This window comes from Strongylocentrotus purpuratus, unplaced genomic scaffold (genome assembly GCF_000002235.5).
Source record: "Strongylocentrotus purpuratus isolate Spur 01 unplaced genomic scaffold, Spur_5.0 spur5_scaffold_20, whole genome shotgun sequence".
NCBI classification, from domain to species: Eukaryota; Metazoa; Echinodermata; class Echinoidea; order Camarodonta; family Strongylocentrotidae; genus Strongylocentrotus; species Strongylocentrotus purpuratus.
Window position 1 is genome coordinate 30586991 of NW_022145606.1, and position 17258 is coordinate 30604248.

Here is a 17258-nt window from a genome sequence, read left to right on the forward strand (position 1 = left end):
GCCTGAATATTCCTCTGGACGGGAAATCACCCACGGTCTTTTATAAGACGATCTGACAGATGGCGTAGAGCTCATAATGACAGGGAATAACACGCCATTTGTATTGTCCAGTCAGTGAAACACAGGTTTCATTTCCGTAGATGAGTGGCTGACCGCTTTCCCAATCTGAAAGGGAGACATAATTTATTATATTATTATGCGTTCTTCTCCCATGCAGGACAACGATGGTAAAAATAATGCAGCTAATAATGATAATACATGTAATACATGCATTTATAAAGCGCAGTTATTCGTAACAATTTGACAGAGATACGAGAACGTGGATTTGCAATGCAATGTAATGCAAGTTTCATGAAAAATAGTTCTGCAGTTAATTCATAGGTAAAGACACTATATTTTAGATAAATCTTTGAATAAATAATAAATAAATAATAATGGGTTCTTGTATAGCACTCATGTCAGTCAGATTTGACCCTCCTGGCGCTCTCGATTATTATCCTTGCTTTAGCACGGCTGTCATACAGCGCTCTAGAATTTCAAGGAATGGATTCCTACCAGGTACCCATTTACTTCACCTGGGTGGAGTGTAGCAAATGTAGATCAATGTTTTGCCAAAGGAAATTTTTGCGGCGGCGGAACTCGTAGAGGGTTATGTTATAGTTTGATCTTAATTCGGGGTATCTTCTTTTATCTTATTTGTTTACAGACCGTGATCATTGTTGAAGTCTACTGATTGACTGACACAAATAGCCAAATCTCATATATGACCACGGTGACTATCATCCATGCCTTGTGTCGACTGCCCCATCCCTGGGTGTGACTACACTACCCCGGACCTTGAGACTGCTATCGTAGCTGCCTTAATCACTGCCCATAGCGCTTCCTACACCGCTGGACCTGCCGCAAAGGTGGAGAAGGTTAAATGTCCTACAGTTGCTGCGGCTGGCTCAAGTGAAGAATGGGCGTACTTCTTGTCTCGATGGACTGATTATGTCGCGGCCACAAAGGTCACCGGCAGGGACAAGGTTATGCAGCTGCTCGAATGCTGCGACGAACCCCTACGTAGAGACTTCACAAGGTCAGCTGGTTGTAGTCTGACCGGCAAACCCGTTGGCGATGCTCTGGCGGCCATCAAAAAGCTGGCAGTCCGTGAGGAACACTCTATGGTGGCCCGTGTAGCCTCCTCGCTCCTGGACTTCAACTCCTCATTGGACGCGGCTAGCAGCACTTACAGGAAAGCCAAGGTGACAACTATTAAGGAGAAACAGGACCTTTGTGGTTACTGCGGCAGGAGAGGACACGGGAAGAGTGCCCCGGCCAGCACCCGACAAACTCGGTGCCCAGCATATGGCCATAGATGCACACATTGTGATAGGCCCAATCACATGGAGAGCGTGTGCCGCAGCAAGGACAAACCTAAACGTTCGTCACCCGGTGCCCCAGGTGATAATGATGATGCCATCTTTGATGCCCTTTGCTCCTGCCACACTTGACTACCTCACTAATACGTGGCTCAAGAATTTGTCATTGCCCCAGCCATTCATTTTCGTGACCATCAGGATCGTGCCCGATGACTGCACTGCCTTTGGTTTCAACCTATCTACCCCTATAGTGTCTTCCTCGGTTTCTGCTATAATTGCAGACACAGGGTGCCAGAGCTGCCTTGCTGGTATCAATTCATTCGCCAGCTTGGGTTTCGTCAATCGGATCTCCTACCGGTCGAAATGAAGATGCACACCACTACAAAACTCTTCCTCAGAAAGGAGCCATGCATCGCCCTAGGGATCTTCCCTCATACCTTCCCTACGTTGGGTACGACTCAGTCCGCACACCAGGTAGGGACACAAGCAGGCCTCCAAGATGGCTCCGGGAAACTTGTGACTGCACCAGGCGTCAACGGCCTCCCCCACCTCCGACACAGTTGCCATTTCCTGCCACTGATGACAACCGTATGAGGTTACAACAGCACCTCCTCAAGTACTACCAATCGAGCACATTCAATACTTGTAAACATCAAGTCTTGACCCTCATGGCCAACCCTTCCTTGAAACTGATGGTCGACCCCGACGCTGAGCAAGTTGTGCATCACACACCAGTACCCGTTCCACTCAACTGGCGGGATGCTGTGAAAGCAGGATCGGATCATGACGCGCAGTTGGGAGTGCTGGAACCGGTCCCCATTGGCGAGCCTGTTACCTGGTGTCATCGGATGATAATTTGCGCAAAGGAAATTGGCACACCGAGACGAACTGTCGATTTCCAGGCGCTCAACGCCCACGCTACATGCGAGACACACCACACACCATCGCCATTACCAGGCTCGTTTGGTCCACACCAGAAGAAGAAAACTGTCTTTGATGCATGGAATGGTTACCATAGCGTGCCACTATGCAGAGAGGACCGTCACCTGACCACCTTCATTACCCCCCTGGGGCAGAAACCGCTACAAGACGGCCCCTCAAGGATACATTGCCTCCGGTGATGGTTAAGCAAGACGTTACGATGAGATCGTGTCGGACATTCACAACAAAACCAAATGTGTGGATGATGCTCTGCTGTGGGCGGACACATTGGCGGATAGCTACTTCCAAGCTATCGAGTGGCTGGATGTCTGCGGTTGGAATGGCGTTACCCTCAACCCTGACAAGTTCGTGCTGGGCGCATATGTTGTTGAGTTTGCTGGATTTGAGATTAAACCCGACAGTGTCCGTCCATGCAAGAAATACTTACAGGTCATCCTGAACTTCCCTACACCGAAGAACGTCACCGACGTGCGCTCTTGGTTTGGGCTTGTCAATCAAGTGTCCTATGCCTTCAGTATTACTGCAAAGATGCTGCCGTTCCGCCAGCTCCTGAAGCCCACCACAGCCTTCACGTGGGACGAGGCCCTTAAGAGTGCCTTTGATAAATCCAAAGCCATCATCGCAAATGAAATCGAGGAAGGTGTGAGGATCTTTGACCCGAGCAAGCCCACTTGCCTGGCTACAGATTGGTCAAAGCATGGCATTGGTTCTGGCTTCTTCGGAAACACTGCACGTGCAATTCCTCGGAACCATTTTGTTGTCCCTCTGGATGGCAAATCACGCTTGTAGGCAGCAGGTTCACGCACGCCGCTGAATCACGCTGTGCTACGATCGAAGGTGAGGCCCTCGCCGTGGCTGATGCCCTAGACAAGGCCAGATACTTCGTACTTGGATATGAGGACCTCATCCTTGCTGTCGACCACAAGCCCCTTCTGAAGATCCTCACTGACCGCTCCCTAGCAGACATCCCCAACCCTCGTTTGAGGAACTTGAAAGAGAAAACCCTGCGATATAGGTTCCGGATCGTCCATGTCCCAGGTGTCCGACAACGTGCAACGGACTGCCTCTCAGGTCACCCGACTGGTGCACCTCTGAAGTTACACCGGCATGCCGATGTCGCGACCATTGGTCCTTCTCCATCAACTTGACAGAACCCCTGACACTCATGGCTGGCTTTCGCGCTGACACGGATGCTGACGCAATTGAAGCAGGAACTCTCTCGTCTTCTGTGTCCTCCCTGAACTCCCTTCACCTCAAATCTGTCACGTTGGACAGGGTGCGTACTGCCACAGCCAGCGACGAGGACATGCATTCCCTCATTGGCTTAGTTGAGTCCGGCCTACCAGCCTTCCGGCATGAACTCCCGGGTCCCCTTAATGACTACTTCCAGTTTCTGGACGATCTTTATACAGTTGATGGAGTTATCCCCGCATCGTTATTCCCCACCAAGGGGTCACCTCCATGACCGCCAAGGCAGAGGCATCTGTCTTCTGGCCCGGTATCACCACTGCCATCTCCAACCTCCGTGCTAGATGCGACCATTACAATCAGATTGCGCCGTCCAACCCTAGTTCGCCGCCAACTCCGCTGACTTCCCCGGTCTACCCATTCCAATGTATCTGTGCTGACTTCTTCCATTACAAAGGCTGCAATTACTTGGTTGTCGTCGACCGATACTCCAACTGGCCGATAGTTGAGAAGTCTACCCACGGCGCAGATGGCGCATCTTTATCACGTTCGGCATCTCTGACGAGCTGGCCTTAGATGGTGGCCCCGAATTTACAGCAGCAGCCACACGTCGATTCCTCCAGGACTGGGGTATCCATCATCGCCTTTCTTCCGTGGAATACACCCATAGCAACTGTCCCGCTGAAGTGGGTGTAAACACCATCAGGCGCCTTCTCCTGGACAACAACAGTCCTACCGGTGCCCTTGACGCTGACGCATTCCAACGTGCGATGATTCAGTACAGGAACACGCCTGACAGGGACATCAAGCTCTCGCCCGCCATGTGCGTATTCGGCCTTCCTATTCGGGACTTCATTCCGGTGGCGCCCGGCAAATACGAGCCTCATCGCATTTGGCGTGAGACCTCGGGAAGATGCACTGCGCAATCGCCACATGAGAAGTGATGAACGCTGGTCAGAGTAAACCAAGCTACTTCCGCCCCTTACAGTTGGTGACCATGCCGCATACAGAACCAGATGTGACCCCACACCCCTTAAATGGGACAAGACTGGGGTCGTTGTCGTGGTTCACCAGTTCGACCAATACGTGATCCGCGTCGAGGGCTCCGGGAGAGTTACACTACGGAACAGGAAGTTCCTGAGACAGTATGTTTCAGTGTACACGCGCCCCCTCCTTTGGTGATGGACGGTGACTTTGGCAGAACTCGTCCGAGTACTCGACAGCCAGTCCTGCGGCCAGACCTAGGGGCCCTGCCGCTTTCTACTGTACAGCCTGGGGATCCCGCTTCAGGACCTTTGACAGCCCTACCCCTGGTGCCACCATTGACATGCCCTGACACCCCTGCCACCAGCCAGCCGGGACCTGTCATGCCCCCTGTTCGGAAAGCTCCAACTACCCCTGCCGCTTCTTCTGGAACGTCCCATGGCCTGCCCCGTCGTCTTCTTCACCCATCTGTGGTTGTTCTTGTCCATTGGTCTGTCGACACGCAGTTGTCGTCGCTCACACCCATCAGACGGGCTAGCTCCTCCTAGGCGATCTACCCGTCGCCCAGCCAAACCTGTCTGGCACTCAGACTATGATATGTGACATTGGCACTCGAACAGTTTGCCTTATGTCTTTAATTCTTTAACTGATATTTGGCTATTGCATTTCTTGCTTTGCCAGTTTTTGATGACATTCCGTCATGTGTTAGGTTTCGTTTTAGCCTGGTCCGCGTTCACGTTTACTGTTGTTATTTTAAGTCTTTTTCGCACTGTTAGCCTTTCGTTTCTTTTTGCACCAAAGACTTGGGGGGGGGGGAGATAGAGGATTATGTTGTATTTTGATCTTAACTAAGGGTATCTTCTTTTATGAAAATTCCAGTTCAAAATAGAACTTTAACAATAATCAAGTACAGTGGTGTGAATCCTAAGACCAATGTGTACGTTGCATCAGCAAACAAATATTACGATGTTGCTAACTATTGATGTTGCAGAAATTACAACCAATGTAATTTCAAAGTTTGGAAATCCATTCGATTGGCGTAATTGCGTTTAGCAAAACTGTGCTTAATTATCGAGATTAAACTTACTGGTTGAATTAATCTGCACAGCTGCTCCCTTTCCATCAACGTCGCACATGAACAGCCCTTCGGCTTCCATGTAATTACAGTTAATCCATGCAGAATTTCCCTTGAGCATTAAGGCGACCCCGGACGTCACTTCTTCGGTATCTGCAAATAGGAGGGATGGTGTCCTGTCTCCTGCAGCCGTGGTTATCAGTCCAAGGGTTGGGCAGAAATCGTGACCGTTCTGCCAATTTAGCCAACTTGTACCAACGCCGCGGCGGCCGTAGCATTTCGAGGACGTGCATTCCCATTCCGTCTCTGAAAAACCAATGAACATTGAAAACATTGTGACGGAATTGATTTCAAGACAGATATATCTTTGAGGATAGTCACTTATCATCAGATCTTCTATTGTGGTCAATTCTGTTAATATAATACTTGTCTAAATGGTCACCTATTTTTGAGGGTTTTAAGAAGATAAATGTGCATCAGAATCTGTTTAGGAAGTCCACATGTCTACAAGGGCCATATTTTTGTTTATCTAGGTATGGAATCACTTTAGACAGAAAGTAAAAATGCATTTAGATGTTCTAATTTTTATCTATTTTGCACCATGGAGCTTGAGTGTGTGACAACTGTTTTGGCCTTTTATATAGCCTGCGACAATCCCCAATACAAAATCAAGTTATCCAGTTGAGGAGAAAAGTCTAATAATTTAGGTGGCGAAAGTACGTGTTCATGGGTCTCAAAGGCTTTGATTTAATCACATTACACCACTACACATTATCGCAACTATTTTCGAAAATAATCAACTCAAGCGCAATTTCAATATCTTATATTGTACATCCTTTGTCAGTCATGTTTTGATTACGTAATACATCATTGTCATGTTTGCAATTTCAATAGGTGGCGCACAAGGCAATTGGAAACGCTTTGGTTGGCTTTTCGAAATTAGTTGCTATCGTACATGTTAAAATATTCTTTCTACGAAGGCGTCACCTCGACTCATCATTGAACTGAGTGAAACAGTGACAGTGACAGACTTGGCTATTAAATTATTATTAAACTACGCTTTTACTAGAATTCTGGACTTGTAGGCTATGCACAGTTATCTTTGAGGTAATATCAAAGAAAATTCACACATGACATACCTACAGATACGAGGGTGATGTTGAAAGAACAGTTTGTGTTTAAAAGGCCGCTGTTGTCAGTCACAGTATAGATGACGCTAATGGGGCTATTCACGGAGACATTAACTCCAGGTTCATAGTTGGCGACGATGCAGGCAATTCCAGACGCATCACTGGCTGTTGGTGGTGTCCAAGTGATTGGTGTGGTGGTTTTGAGAACCGAGAATGTCTGGTTAGAAGAGCAGGATTGTACCTCCGGAGGGGTGGTATCGACTGTGATATCAAGACATAATAAGAATGCATTATGGTCTGTTATCCAGTCAAACCATCATGGGCTCAGAAAATCGGACTCAAAAGTGAATGAGCATTTCATATTGACCTTCTATCGAACGGTTGAGTTGACGAATCATCAATTTCATTTGTTTTGCTTGTATTGACCCGAACATCTCTCCACCTTTCTCAAATTAAAGTGTTAAAAGAGCATGCTCATTAATACCAAGTATCCCTTTACATGATACAGTGAATAAAGTAAGTAAAAATATCAAATTGCAAAACAGTTCTTAATACCGGTATTGACGTTGACGTTGAAGGTACAAAAAGATGCTTGGTTTCCGCTCTCATCAGCAAATATGTACTCAACGAGAGTTGACCCAACTGGGAAATCATCCCCCGATTTATAGTTCTGATGGGAGACCAGGACGACAGTTCCTTCTTTATCGACAGCCGATGGTGAGATGAACTCTACCGACTTATTCGGAGTACCAAGCTCAACGGTTACTGTGATATCCTTCACACAGGTAACAACAATTCCCGGGGTCGTTGCAGGTGGATTTGTGTCAACTAGAATAAAAGATTGATAGATAACATTGGTGAAATTAATGAAGTAAACAGGAACGTTGGAGACAAAAATTATTGAGTGACATACATTTCCAAACATTTCACCTTGCAAGCCTCATACCGACGACCACCCGCGGTCAGTTCAGTTACGAGACTATAATGCCGGTAACGATTGGTATCTTCCTAGATTCGAGTTTAGCATTAGGAGATTGGTCAATTTGCATTTTTAAAGTTCTTATCTAATCCGAAGCTCATTTCATTCAAAAACCCAATCGTAGCCAAAAGAAAAATTGAGGAAAAGTAAACTACTTGTCTCTAATGGTATACTGCATCGTGCTGGATGGTTTCATTATACCCTAAAGATATCAAATGCAGTTCTTATCTTTGTTCTTACGTTCATGACATTGTTTTCCTTGAAATCCGATAGGGCAGTGACATCTATATCCGGTCATAGTCTCCTCACACCAACCGTTTTCACATGGATTCATGTCGCAGTCTGCAAACATAATGTAATAAGCATGTAATTAATGAAATACAAAACTGCACCCCTGTTTTAGAACTACTCTGGGTTTCTTGAATAAGACAAAAAAATAGTTATATTAGTTAGTAATTTATTCCTAGAATACCTAGATACAATCGTTATTTTTCTTAAGGACAATATCCGAACTGAAAAATGAAATGGATGAATTATATATCAACGGAAAGCTTATGAGCCAAAGATTACAATAATATCAATTATATGCCATTTCAGTGTCTGTCAGCCCTCTGAAAACACAAAACCTAAAGTATTGAAAATCGGAAGTTGTGGACCTGAAAACTTGCCATCGACTTGATGACATCGTCTTAGATGTGGGGTGCTCAATGATTGTGCATTAATCAAGCAACGGCTCATCACCTCAACTTTATAGGCGAACCGGTCGAGTCCACATGTTATGTCGTCACTGTAATTTCGGCAAATTTGACCCCTGGTGAGTGACCCGTAATTTGGAGGGGCGCGGAAATGAGGTTTTAATTTTCTTTTGTGCAATAATAAAAGGATAAATACTTGTTATTCCTTATTATTTAAATTCTACATTAATTCAGTTAATAAGTTGTATTTTCATCGGATAGGGTCTTTAAAGTCCAAACAAAAGCTCCCCAAAGGATTTTAAGGGAAAACAAGAGGGGAAAACAATCACCCGGGAATCTGCAGACTCGATGTCCAGGAGGAACACCACGTTTACTCTTCCTTCTGGGGCAACTGCCTTCTTCGAATGAATTAGGGATAAGCTTTGGGATGGTTTGCACCATACTGCTATTAGGATGTCCTTTCTTCTGACACTCAAAGAACATTGGTAAGGTGTAATTCAGGCCGAATCCGTCCGTACAACAAGTCTTTGTCTCATTCATGCTTGCATCCGATGACACGAGTAGGGCTGTGGGGAAGATTATACAAGGAGAGTAGTTACCATGGTTGCATAGTTTCTTTTCCTTCTTTAAGACTATCCTAGATATTACCCCTGCGATTATCTAATGCGTATAGATTCGGTATCGTTTCTCCGTTAGGGCACAATCTTTCGTGTATTCTCTTCCAATCACTTTTCTCATGAGATTTTGCATACTACATGTATTTCATCTACAAATATGACGAAGATCTGATGTTCGAGACTAACCCCCACATGGCACGAAGCATCGATTTGTACACCTTATATTGAGAGATTTTAGGAAGATATGATATTCCGGAACAGGCATGAAACTGATAATTTAGAGTATAATTTGCTCTTAGTGTATTTTCCATTTTGGGGGCTTTTATATGTTTGTATGAAATATTTTATTGTATTCTTTGACTTTGCATGTTTTTTGATGAAAGTGGTGAATAAAATTCAATTCAATTCATTAATCAACCAAATAATTTTCATAATAAAAGGCAATATTTTATAAAAAGAGAGCAACTAATCTTTAGATCAATCATGTAATTTATTGTATATTTGATTGTTGTAAAGCGCATAGAGAATTTATTATTATGCGCTATATAAAAATTACTTTATTATTATTATTAACTAAGAAACTCTTTTAAAGAGATAGGGGGATAGATAATAATAATGAAAATGGGGAAATGGACATTTTTTAAGAGGATCTTTACAACACCATCCCAATTTGCATTAACACACTTGTGACGTTAGACAGACATGATAATTAAGTGGAAGAGGAGTTGTACAGAAAGTTAAGGGGAGGAAATAAGGGAGGGGGATGGGAAAGGAGAATTTGGAAAGAAAGAATAACAAGTATAATGTTTGCGTGGATTATAAGCAGGTGAACGTGCTTTGCTTTTTTGACGAAAACGATGAGGTCTCGAAGGCAAAGTATAAACTATAAAGCACAGGAGCTAAGCCTAGGAAAGAGAAAATTAAGTCCAAGCTTTATAAGTATCTAATTTTTGATGCCATTTCGCCATTAAAATGTGTAATTATGCCTGTTAGCATGAAGGTTTCACCTTCTGAAGAAGAATGAGAAAAAAAAATCTCTATTTAATGCATACAAACTATATTTACCGATGGACAGGCAGATTACGATGCCATAGGTACATTTCAAAACATACTTCTGTTCCATGCTCTCTGCTAAAAAAAGGAAAGATAGTGATGATAAAAATTATTATCGTCACTTTATCAGACAAGTTCAGATTTCTGTTAACTTTATGAATGTATTCTTAATTAGTTTTTGCAATACATGTAACTATTCAAATGGTTCACATCTTTGAAATCCTAGGTTTTAATAAAAAAAAAAGTGCCTAACGTGAGGTATTCTAGAATCTAGATTTTGACAATGTTATAGCTGGATAATGTGTTGTCCAAGGAAGCTTCATCCAATAGTCATATGCATAGTGATTGAGTTAATCATCTTTAAAGGATGATTGTTTTCGTCAATCATTACTCACCGGTTCGGTAGAAAAGACAAAAAAAAAAACTTGTGATAAGTTATCGATCTTGTCCTATAGCACTCTGATCAACCGATGTGGTACTCTCCACAACAGGACAAAGTTAAAAAGGCAAAACAACAATGCGTATCGGATACTATATGCGGAAAAGAACAAGGAATTGGTTAAGGGTATTCTAAAAACTGTTGAGCTTCAATATCCATGATATCCAAGCCGACAGATTATGACATTACTGCAACGGGTGCATAAGTCCTGTTGTGTTTGGCGGCGAGCCGGCGAATGATATTTCATATGGAAACCTTTGCTTGTATTTGTCTCATAAAAGAATTTGAGCACGAACTGACTCCCACACGGTGTTGAGTGCTCAGGGGTCACTGGCCACTGGCTTCATCGGGCAGGTAGTTCCATTATGTGAATGGGTAAATTAACTATTACAAAATGAGGGGACACATTACATTGTACACTAGGGACACACATTGTTTTTATTGTGCAGAACATACTCTTTTATTGACTTATTGCATGAAACTATAAAACCAAAATGCATTTTGTATTCTAACAATTGGATTACAAAAAATAATAACAGGTGAATGAAATGCATAAACACCACAAACACCTGGGGAGGAAGCATTCATAAATTTGAATACATAATATGATAAACGACTCTGATGAAACTATAAAACCAAAATTAAATTTGCGTTCTGGCAATTGGAGTACAAAGAATGATAGCAGGTGAATGAAATGCTTCAACAGCAACACAAACACCTGGGAAGCTAGGAAGCATCCATAAATTTGAATAATTTAGTTGATAAACGACTCCGCATGTGGACGTTTGTTGGAGCAGAAAGCAGTGGATTCAACACGAACCCATTTAACAGAATGTCGGAACGTAAATTAAATTTGGCGCGGTTGGAAAATGCATCTTTCTACCCTGCAACTTTAATGGTACGATCCAGTAAATTAAAACAATAAAATGGCTCTTTTTTTTAAATTACTCATTAAATAAAACCCAAAACTTCAGTGATATCAGAAAAAATATGTTATATCTTACTAATAATTAAAAAAAGATGTATAAACATTGTGAAAGTGTCGCATTTTACGATAAAAGACACCGATTTAGCAAAGATCACGTCATTAATGCGCTTGCATCAGGGAATTCAAGGTCAAAAGGTCAATTCAGACGCTGATGAGTTGTTGGTCGAGCATTTTTGTTTCCTTTATTCCGACAAAATTATACAATCAATCAAAATAAGTTTGATACCAGAAGAAAGCTAACGATTAGTATTTTCATTAACCGCTTGCCCCAAAGTCTCTTGACCAAAGTGAAACGAGTGAGAGCTTGCGAGAGCGGCCAACGTGTGATTGAAACTCGCTATTTGCTCTTCTCCAACGCAAAAAGAGACGACATTGAGCTGGATAAATGTATTTTTTCCGACAAAAGTACAGAAAATTTGCATATGGTCTTTTTATATTATACTTTATGAAATGTTTCCCGAGTGACTTCCGGGCGCCCCAATGCTGGAAAGAAACGCACATTTTAGAAAACTTCACTTTTTCATGGAAAAATGCTTATTTGTTCTATGCACGCAAGTCAGATTGAGCGGATGATACAACGTTTCCATATGTTTCGGTGAAAATGTCACTTTTTCATTTGTTATTTGTGTAGTAAGAATTTAGACGATTTTTCATGTATTAAGAAGTTTTCTTATTTTCCTTTGAAAAGATAACATGTGTTTCTTTAAGGACACCTTAGAATATCCGGGACCGGTACGTGGCAAAAGTAAGTCACGTCTAAGTTTAGAGCCACATCATCAAGTCAGAGAACGGACGTGTTAGTCCACCATTTTTGATGTAACAGTTTTGTCACAAATGTCTCCGCGAGGGCTGATTTGTGTTCCACGGTCTCGAGCAGATCCTGCCAAAGATGTACGTTTTAATTATCAATTGGTTCAGAGGCAATTAAGCAAATATATAATGTAGAAATTTAGAGTTAAATGAATTGTAACTAACGAGCGTGGAATGTACACAACTTGTATGGCCAGGTATGGCGAGAGTATTTTCGGTTAGTTAGGTAATTAATACCATAATTGTCTAAATATGTGTGGTGATGTGCTTGTATAAATAATGCATCAAATAATAGATTTATTTGGTGGCATTAACAGTAAGATTTGAGAAGTTTTGATTCTGTTTTTTGTTGTAAGAAACACTTCAATTTAGAAAGTGGGTAAATGAAACAGATGTTGGTTTTGTATCAATTTTACATTGATAGATGATACAGTGTGAGAATATTTGGACTGAAGGGGTCATGATTGTATTTCTTTGATTGTAGTCGAAATATATAAGGACAGGTTTTTTGGAACAAATTAATAAACAGGCATTACTCAAGTTGAGATTAGAATGAATATTCAATCTTTATTGCAAATATTCATTTAACATTTAAAGTAAATTATAAGAAGCATATTTACATGAGGGCTAGGTATGTTTACAATTGGTAAATACAAAAAGAGGATTTTGAAACAAAGTTGCAAACTAAGGATATACCTGTTTCACAAAGTCAATATTTAATGGTTTGACATAACGATGTATTGGTGATTAGCAATCGCAAGACAACGATGCTAAGGATTTCTTCATCTTTTATTTTTCATACAGATTGAATAAACACTCGATTTATCGAGGACTATCCGATTCAACAGGACAAACTCGACTGAGCATTCCTTCTTTCCGTGATCCAATATTGATACATGGATACTCAGGAACGTGAGACGTAGCTGTACTTTACAAGTTTATTACGAGCTCGTAATAAACTTGTAAAGTACAGCTACATCTTACGTTAATAAACCTTTTTATTCACGTCTATATATATATATATATATATACAGAGAGGGAGAGGGGGCGAGGGAGTTGTAGAGATAGTTTTATCCATACTTATACAAAAAGAGGACGAGGCAGAGTAGGTTAACAATATAAGAGCAATAATAAGATCAAGAATGACCAAATATACATTAGGTGTAGAAAATGAAACAAATTTTTAAAAACGAGAACGATAATCTATTTGCCAAATCACAGTTTTATTACAGGTAAGCTAAATTTCCGTTTTCTTGTGAGAATTGGGATAAATATAGACTCTCTTTCTTTCCACATAGCAAGCTATTTCCCTATTGGATTCGTATTTATTTCATTATCTGTTGGAAATTAAAGATTGAAATAACGATCATTCTTATTTACAACAATTAATATACTGTAAATATACATTTGCATATATATGTATAAATGATATATATATATATATATTAAAGTGCGAGAATTGTCAACTCTGACATGACAACGGGTGTTCCAGAATATGTAGGCGTGAAGAAAAAGGTCTAGGAACGTGAGACGTAGCTGTACTTTACAAGTTTATTACGAGCTCGTAATAAACTTACGATCATTCTTATGTACAACAATTAAAATCATTTGAAAAGGTGTAAATGACTCATAAAACATCCATCAAGATGTATTCTACTATCATCTAGAACATAGAAAACTTTACAACTAAAAGAATATTAAAACATTTGCAAAACATGTGCAGAAGATCCACATGTTAAAATCCTAACAATCTGAAAATTGCCTCCAGGGCCCAAATAAACTACATACTTTAACTAATGTTAGCAACAGCTGATTACCGAGTTATATGATTGCAAGTTCCGACACACAAACTACCTAGTATACACTATACAATATCATATTTATATCAAATTATGTAATATCCAAACATTTGGAACAATTTAGTGCCTTAAATTTGTAAGCTACTAAATTTCTTTGGAGATCGGATCTTATATCTTGACAAGAATATACAATCAGTTTTGACCTCATTAGTGCATTGGTGAGAGCATATAATGCAGATTTTGTTTAAATTTTTTATTAAAGACCGTCAACGCTACTGGGCCAGAAGGGATTAGACCACATAGTGAGGTCACTGACAGGTGGCTATCTCATTAACTCAGCTCTCAACTAACATAAGAAAAAGAGGATCATGAGGGACCAACAGGCATCAATTGGGCAAGTTTTCTATATAGAGGGATCAAGTAGCTACAGGTAAGACAGTGGGGCTTTAAGGCTTCCCAATTTCACATGAAAAACAAGTATGGCACGTAACGGAACAAGTTCTGTCACCAGGGGGGTGTTTTACAAAGGTCCTAAGTCGAACTTTACTCTAAGTTGGACTTAAATATTATGGCCTTGTAGCCTTAAAATGAAATAAATTCAAAAGCGAAAATTCATTATCTATTCAAGATTATTTTTGCTTTTGAATTTATTTCATTTTAAGACTATAAATTGCTCTCCATAATTTTTAAGTCCAACTTAAAGTAAAGTTCGACTCAGGACCTTTGCGAAACACCCCCCTGGTGACAGAATTCGATAAGACTTTTTATACATTTCACATCAAGAACATAAAATCTCCTTGATAATAGAAAATATGAGTGAGTTCCATAATTGTTAAGTTCAAGTTAGGATCTTTGTGAAACACCCCCAGGCTTGGCACTCACTATACTGCCCCCCCCCCCCATGACAAAACGGCATAACACACAATTTTTGTCAAAACATTATTTTATTCCTCACCCAGCAACTTGGCGCAAGTGAGATCTGGCAGTCTTGTAATGATTGTCTGATGTTCAGTCATGCATGCAGAGATTCAAATGAAAATGGTACCTAAATATACTGGGAGGATATTCTATCGAGACATATCATGAAACCCATGATTAAATATTCATACTTCAAATAATACAACTTTTAAAAAGTGGGACATTTTTTTCTGACTCACTATTAATATAATATATCTGTATCTCTCTCGCAGGGGTCACAGAGCACAGCGGGGAACAAAATAAGGAACGAGACTTAAAATGAAAACTGTGCTTCATAAGCCTTTTATTTTCTCCGGGCATTTGCCACATTCCAGGGTAAAGTGCATAAGAAAAAAAGTACTAAGTTACTTGATGATGACCATTTAACAATAACTTTAACAGAGAAATAACATCACACATTTAAGTTTTCAAAGGTTCAAAATATTGCAAACTTCTTAATCGTATTGCTGCGCATTCTAACATAAACGTTATATTTGTATCTTGTTAAATTTTGATATAATTCTTATATAGGATAAAGTGCATAAAGGCTTCAAACATTCCTTTAAAGTTGAACTGCCGAAAGAACCGCGAAATTCCGATGAATAATTAGCGACTACATTTTCGGGGCTTTCGTTAATTGTTGACCCCAATAGCAATTCATTGGAAATTATAATAATAATTATAATCATAACACTAATGATGTTCATACTATCAATATTTATAATCTCGGTTGATTTTTCCTTTTTTACATGGTGCAACATTATTCATTAAAGACGATTTTTTTTTCCTCTCTCTTTGACAGAGAGATTCGTGAGAGGTTAAAGGTTTCAGAACGGGAAAACAAGAAAAAAAGAGAAGAATATTTTGTCTAAAGTTTGTAGCTGGTACTGATTAGCACGCTGATGGTCCCCTTTACCCAAAAAAGAGAAGGATACAAAAAAAAAGTCGGGGGGGGGGCGGGGCGGGAGCGATATATATATACTCCGTTTCCCGCCACCTTCCCTGAATGCATGGTGGCCTCCTGATTCTGTAATAATTGTTTGAGGGACCCCCTACATTTGAAATATACAAATATTTTTACAATATGAATAAGTGTTGTCGCAATAGTTTTGAATGTAACATAGGACAAGATATATAATTATAATAATTCTCTACAAAAATGTTTAATTTAGCAGCCATCTTGAATGTAAGCAAATTAAAACACTCAACCGGGCATATGAAACCTTGTGAAAACAAACGAAATCTTGGAAATAACATTTTAGTATGTATGGTTAATACCTTGACCAAATCTAGGAGAAACCCTAGAATTGCAGGCCATTTTGGATTATATAAATTAGACACAATTAGTCTACTACACGGATACTACATGTTGTATCCCTACATAGCCCTACCAACATCTCCTGTGTTTGTTCGGATACTCATAAGGGCCAGTTTTTCTGAATATTTATGTTTTAGTTTTTTCAATATAATTAAAATGACATGATACTTGTCTAGTGCATAATGAAATAACATCATCTGCTATAAGATGAACAATTTAGCATAAATTACATGTTGGATTATGTGGGTGTGCGGGGGTGGGGGGGGGGGGGGGGCTTGTTTTAGGTGTGTGATGTACCTGTAGTATATGGGTATTTTAGTTGATGCAAATGCAGCAGATCAATTTTACCACTCCTTTAGTGCCATAACAGCCTACCCAAGTTGAAAACTATGCCAAAATCAATGTGAAAATCCTCGAAATAGCGGCCATATTGGACTTATGCAAATTAGGCACACTTCCACTACTTGGATTTGTTTGGACTTTTCGGTATCCATTTAGATTGCATTGCATTGCATTGCAGTGACAAGAATTTAATTGCAATTTGTTTCCTAGCCTATGTCACCGGTTTAGCATTGAGGTTGTTTTTTTCGCGACACGGAAACTGTCCCGATTGTGGACTATATAGGTGATTCTGCGAGCGCGTCCGCGTGTGTGTGTAAGCCACGGTGTGATCAAGAGTGTATCATGGTAAGTTGGTACGTGCTATAATGCGCGAAGGGTTGCCTGAATACGGTATGACGCAACAATATACTCATTTGACCGAGTGGTTAATATAACATCTAAAATGACCGGGAGTGAAATATGCCAATTACGATATTAGCAATCAATATCACGTGACAACCTGTGGACCAATTACACCCTTGTATTTTTAAAAGCGATCTAAAACCACCTAACTATTTCCATGCAATACAAAATCGAGCTTG

The 17258-nt window shown here is 40.7% G+C and overlaps 2 protein-coding genes across 2 annotated transcripts; one reads left to right on the forward strand and one right to left on the reverse strand.

Annotated features, from left to right (window-relative positions):
- The first annotated feature begins 3764 nt into the window (after positions 1–3764).
- LOC115927679 lies at positions 3765–4435 on the forward strand. The gene is made up of 2 exons (XM_030993843.1): positions 3765–3995; positions 4058–4435. Exons 1-2 carry the CDS (start codon positions 3765–3767, stop codon positions 4433–4435), a joined length of 609 nt encoding a protein of 202 aa, XP_030849703.1.
- Positions 4436–5539: 1104 nt separating this feature from the next.
- On the reverse strand, positions 5540–8051 carry LOC115927680 (hyalin-like). Its single transcript, XM_030993844.1, has 4 exons — positions 7900–8051; positions 7236–7508; positions 6690–6941; positions 5540–5856 (listed from the first exon to the last, which is right to left on the reverse strand). Exons 1-4 carry the CDS (start codon positions 8009–8011, stop codon positions 5540–5542), a joined length of 954 nt encoding a protein of 317 aa, XP_030849704.1. The 5' UTR covers positions 8012–8051.
- Between the last annotated feature and the right edge of the window lie 9207 nt (positions 8052–17258).